Raw genomic sequence first — 5,914 nt, 5'->3', positions numbered from 1 at the left:
TACTGCCATTGGTTTTCAGTGTTTTCCTTAAGAAATAAAAACATCCTCCATGTTTTAGATTTCTGATCCTCCAGTTTTCCTCTGAAGAAACAGTTCCAGTTAGTTGAAATTAAAAAGCATTTGAAGAGTAAACGTGAGTGAACCCAGAGCGCTGCAGGTTTGTAATGGATGTGGGCGGGGCATCCCCCCTGCCGCCCTGAAAACTGATTTTCTGATTAAATATTTCAAATAAAATGATTTCCCCGCCTGTTGGGAGCTCAGCTCATCCTGAACAGGAATCATAACATTTATCCTGAGAGAAAACAGAACCCGACTGGGTCAGAACTTCAGATCTGAACACATTCAATCTGAACGCAAAGTTAAACCTGTTTGTTTAAAATTACAGCAAATAAATCCAGAAACTTTCAGGAACCAGAAGAAAATCTGCTTTTAAAAATGAAAGAAAACTATACAAAACAAAGTGAGTTTAATTTGAAGTGATTAATGTTTTTCGCAATTTCATATATTTTATTCTATATATATTGTTTTATTTAACGTTTCAGCCTTTTCATAAAATCTGTTGTCTTAGTTTTTATTTGATTTCATTTAGTTTTATTTATCGCTATTCATCATTTCATCATATTTTAATTTATTAAAGTTTCATTTTATATCATATTTTTGTTAATTTCGTTTTAATTTCACTTTTTTTATTATTATTATTATTATTTTACTCCACTTCTTAGCAGCCATGTTAAACAACAGTTTTTATTTGTGTTTTATCACATTATTAGTTGCGTTTTTCAGAGCAGCTTTGTTGGGTCTTTAGAAACAGCAGCTCGGAGTTCCTGGGAAGTTTTTCCGTGAATGTGAGGAGTTTGGCCCCCGTGGAGGAGCCCCGGGCTCCGGCTCCCCCTCCCCCCGCTGCGGTAAAATCTCCTGAGTGGCTGCGGTTCGTGCCGCTCCGCCCCCCGCCGCTCTGCCTCCCCCTCAGTGCGGAGCCGGAGCGCAGAGAGGAGAATCCCTCCTGAGGATCAGCTGGAGGCCCCCCGCCGCCCGGGTCCAGGTGAAGCCATGGAGGTGTTCCGGAGCCGGCTGCTGGGGATCTCCGTGGCCGTGGCGCACGGCGTGTTCTCCGGGTCGCTCAACATCCTGCTCAAGTTCCTCATCAGCAACTACCAGTTCGGCTTCCTGACGCTCATCCAGTTCCTCACCAGCTTCACGGCCATGCTGGCGCTGGAGAGCCTGCGGCGGCTCGGGAGGATCCAGGTGCCGCCGTTCGGCATGCAGCTGGCCAAGGTAGGAGCCGGAACAGGTTCTGGAGGGGTTCGACCCAGAACCGGTTCTGGTGTTCCACCTCAAGTTTTATGGGGTTATTTGTTTTATTTCTGCTGCAGGTTGGATTTATCTTCTGAAATAGTTTTTTAAATATTTGACTCTAAATTGAAGGAAAACCGGACCGGACCGATCTGTAGAACCGGACCGCACTGGCTGCGGTTCGGAAACTTTCTGCAGCTTTTCTCACTTCCATCAGGATGTTTTACTCCAACAGTCCATTCAGTTCATCTCCAGTTTTCTGTTACAAATCAGTAACTTTTATTCTTTTATTCAATCGATAACTTTTAAAAACCTTCAGATCTACAATCTTCTTCAAACATCAACATTGAATTAAAATTGATCCCAGAGGGAAATCAAATGTTGAAACTCATTAATTTAAATTCTCCAGTTGTTGTACATGGTTGTTATCAGAGAATCCTCTAGATGAACAGATTCCAAACGTTCCTTCTTCACCAGAGGCGAAATTATTTTCTGATGTTCCTACATTAAAGGCTCTGCACAACCAGATGTTGGATCCAGAAAATGCCAACTAGAAGTCATTTCCCCTTTACTCTGGCGCCCCCTGTGGCGCAGCGCCCCTGTGGTTTATATGCAGATCCGGTTCCGCTCCGACACAGAAAATGTTTTGTTCTCATTTTTTATGTTTTTTTAATCAGAATAAATCCGTGAATTTTCCGGTGCAGCTCCGTCCTCCTGAGCGCAGAGGATCTCACTGCGCATGCGCAGCAGAGGGATAAAAATGACGTGAATCTGATTTCTGTTATGATTCATAGAAAACATGAATGTTTATTAATAAAGGTGGTGTAAATATACTGCTGTTTTCTTCATAAATGGATCCTATTGGGCAGATCCAGCACCTGGATCCGAACCGAACCAAACCGGGATCAAGCGGTTCCGAGGTTCTGAAAGCTCCGCTACTGAACATCCGCAATCAGACTTTCTGTCACATTTAGCTCTGGACTCCGGTTCCGATGTTTCAGAACTTCAATGTTCCCATCATACATTGAGGAGCCCCCCACAGCATGATGCTGCCACCACCGTGTCCCAGAGTGGAGTCCCTCAGTGCTGGGTGTTGCATCCATATTACATTTGACGTCTTGCTTATGACTTTGTTCTGTTAATATTTTTACTATTTTATGTTTCTCTTGTCCTTGCCCTAATACTCCCCGTTGTGCTGTAAAACGGCGCAGCTGATGATGTGTGTTTAGGACACTTTGCTCCTGTTTGCGCAGGAGTTTGCGCCAGTCTGCATCCTGTCCACGCTGCAGTCCACGCTGACGCTGTGGTCGCTGCGCGGCCTCAGTCTGCCCATGTACGTGGTGTTCAAGCGCTGCCTGCCGCTCTTCACGCTCTGCATCGGGGTGTGCGTGCTCCGGAACGCGCTGCCGTCTGTGGGCGTGGTGACCGCCGTGCTCATCACCACAGGGGGCGCTGTTCTGGCAGGTAAGAGCCAGGATTTCAGGAACTAGTTGTTTGTGTTCATCCATCCATCCGTCCAGTGGTGCGGACACTTCCTCTAATCCGCTAACAGCAGAGCTAACTTTTAGTTTAGCACTTTAGCACTAATTTCCCTGGCTGATTGGTAAATGTTCAGCTGAATAAAAGTTCAAAATCTGAGTCTAAGTTTTGGTTAAAATTCTTCAAGAAGTTATGCTCTTATTTTGAAGTGGGTGTAGTCTATTTATGCAGCAGTTCAGTTTCCTGTCCTCACTTTCTCTCTCTTCTACTCAGTAACTTGATTTTAAAAAACAAACACAAACAGTAGAGAACAAGGCTAAATACCATGTTAGCATTAGCTTCTGTTAAATACCATATTAGTATAGCACTTAAGAATTAGCTTCCACAGACTGCCATGTTGGTAGTGTTTAGCATTAGCTTCTACTGATTACCGTGTTGGTGTAGCACTTTAGCTAATGATTGTGATTCATTCTTTAGCACAGCTCAGGTGGAAACCTGCCTTCATGGACTGGAGCTCAGACTGTCGGCCTGCAGGTTCACTTCCTGTCTTGGTTGTTTCCTGCAGGAGCCGGAGACCTCACCGGGGATCCGTTTGGTTACGTCACCGGGGTTCTGGCTGTAATCATTCACGCCTCCTACCTGGTTCTGATCCAGAAAACCAGTCTGGAGAGCGAGTATGGACCTCTGACTGCACAGTACGCCATCACCATCATGGCGTCTCCGGTGCGGAACCTTGTTTTAGGAATTTCCTGCTTTCATCTTCGTTTCTGGTTTGTTTTCTAACGTTCTTCCTGTTTCCAGGTGCTGCTCATCTGCTCTATCATCTCCATGGACGCCCTCAACATGTGGACCTACGAGGGCTGGAAGGAACCTCAGATCACGGTCATCTTCATCCTGTGCATCTTCATCGGCTGCGCCATGAACTTCACCACCCTGCACTGCACCTACATCAACTCGGCCGTCACCACCAGCTTCGTCGGCGTGGTCAAGAGCATCGCCACCATCACGGTTGGCATGCTGGCCTTCAAAGACGTGGCGCCCACGCGGCTCTTCATCGGCGGAGTGGTGGTGAACACCATCGGCTCCATCACCTACTGCGTGGTCAAATACTTTGAGACGCAGAAGAAGAGTTTGTACGAGGACCTGGAGAAGGACGCGGCGCAGCCTGGAGACTCCTACACCGAGAAACCCCCGCTGAACGGGGAAGAGTCCGCCGCCGGTCCCGAGCCGGGGCCGTCAGAGAGCGGAGACAGGAAAGAGGACGAGGCGCCTCAGTTATCGAACGGAGCGCTGTCGGTGGGCGGGGGCGCCGAGGGAGACGGTGGCCTGAAATCTGTTGTGATGACGGAGAAAGAGGCGCTGGAGATGCAGAGGGAGCACCTCCACCAGGAGAACGCCGCCGCCGGCCGGTCCGCCACCCAGAACCTCGTAGGAGCATTGAGGTCTATCAGGAGTCTGCAGCTCACCAAGAAGGAAAATCTGATCGATAACATAGAGCTTCAGAGTCCATGAGGGCGGGATGGAGACCCAAACGGACTCTTGAGCCGAAACAGAAAGGAACTCAGCGGACGGAGACCGGACAGACCGACAGACCGGACAGACCGGAGGACGTCTTTCATTTGCATCGGCCCGCTTGGCAAATGCTTGATGGTCTTGTTGGCTTCGTTATCTCTGTGCTGAAGATTTCACGTCCCAGAACTGCAGAACCAGGAGGCGGACTGACCGTATCTCCATGGTAATGAGCAGTTCCAGTTTGAGCCAGCAGGGGGCGGAGCTTCTTCTTGGCATGTGGAGGGGTCGGCGCAGAGCACGGCCAGCATGACGCGGTCCGTTTCCCCGGTCCGGTTAGAACCCGGCTGGACTGAACCCTGCAGGTCCGGTTTACGTTTCATTTGCTCCCATTTAATCATCAAATCCAAAATAATCGAAATTAATGTGTCGGCCATGACGGGAGCGGTTCTGTTCCGTGTTCGTCGGGTCATCCGGGTCGCTGCTCTGAGGTTTGTCTGTTTACCTAAAAGAACCAAACGAAGAAATTTAACTAACAATTTAGTTTCTATGACGTTTTTACTTCTTCACCACACAGCAGGTGAATTTTTATTTTAGGTTTTATTAAACTGCTGTTGCTTTTTTCTTTCTGGTTTTGTTCTGAACTTATGAGTCTCAAAATGCCAAAAATGTTTATTATTATTATTATTATTATTATTATTATTATTGTTGTTGTTGTTTTCAGTGTTTTCACAGCTGAGAAGGGAAAAACTCAGAGTCACAACGATTTGATTTCCACTGTGGCCTTTTTAATTTACTGTAAGCTGTTTCTAAAACCTCAGGCTCAATAAGAGAACAACGTTTGATTGTTTTTGTTGTTATGAGAGGATACAGGGACTCCATCATGTCAGCTGTTTAAAGATGTTTGTTGTGTGTGTTGTTCACTGTGAGTTCCTATTAAATGGCTGCCAGACTGACATTGGCTTCTGCCTAATAATCTGTCACTGAAACGAGGGAAATATGTTTTTATAATATTTGAAGACTCGCATAACCACAATAATATTAGCTCTTTATTTAATATGTGAATTGGGTTTTTACAAGATAATGTTCTGTTTTAAGGTCAGATCAATAATAAGGTAATTATCCTGTTATTATTATTATCCGGGGTCGCGGGGTCAGCAGCCCAGGTCGGGAGGCCCAGACTTCCCTCTCCCAGCCTCTGTTCCAGCTCCTCTGGGGGAATCCCGAGGCGTTCCCAGCCGAGGATCATCGTCCCTCCAGCGTGTCCTGGGTCTTCCCCTCCTCTCAGTGGGACATGATCTCCTCACCAGGGAGGCGTCCATCCTGACCTGATGCCTGAGCCTCAACTGGCTCCTCTCGACGTGGAGGAGCAGCGGCTCTGCTCAGAGTCCCTCCTGGACGACCGAGCTTCTCTCTCTAGAGCCCAGACACCCGTTTCGGCCGCTTGTATCCGTGACCTCGTTCCGTCGGTCACGACCCAAAACTCATGACCATAGATGAGGGTGGGAACGTAGATGACTGGTAAATCGAGAGCTTCGCTTTTTGGCTCAGCTGTCTTATTGTTATTGATTATTAATATCTAACAGCAATTTTCTGTCTAATCTTGAAGTTTTATCATTTCCAAAAACTCAAC

General features: G+C 47.0%; 1 protein-coding gene across 1 annotated transcript; it reads left to right on the top strand.

The window, feature by feature from the left end:
* Positions 1 to 717: 717 nt before the first annotated feature.
* slc35d3 (solute carrier family 35 member D3) lies at positions 718 to 4,938 on the top strand. Its single transcript, XM_015039533.1, has 4 exons — positions 718 to 1,275; positions 2,547 to 2,757; positions 3,338 to 3,495; positions 3,574 to 4,938. The coding sequence occupies exons 1-4, from the start codon at positions 1,051 to 1,053 to the stop codon at positions 4,282 to 4,284; spliced, it is 1,305 nt and encodes a 434-aa protein (XP_014895019.1). The 5' UTR covers positions 718 to 1,050; the 3' UTR covers positions 4,285 to 4,938.
* The last annotated feature ends 976 nt before the right edge of the window (positions 4,939 to 5,914 follow it).

This window comes from Poecilia latipinna, unplaced genomic scaffold (assembly GCF_001443285.1).
Source record: "Poecilia latipinna isolate Pla-1442-1.1 unplaced genomic scaffold, P_latipinna-1.0 Scaffold475, whole genome shotgun sequence".
In the NCBI taxonomy this organism is placed as follows: domain Eukaryota; kingdom Metazoa; phylum Chordata; class Actinopteri; order Cyprinodontiformes; family Poeciliidae; genus Poecilia; species Poecilia latipinna.
The sequence above is the reverse complement of the archived record's forward strand: the minus strand, read 5'-3'. Positions and strand labels throughout refer to the sequence as shown.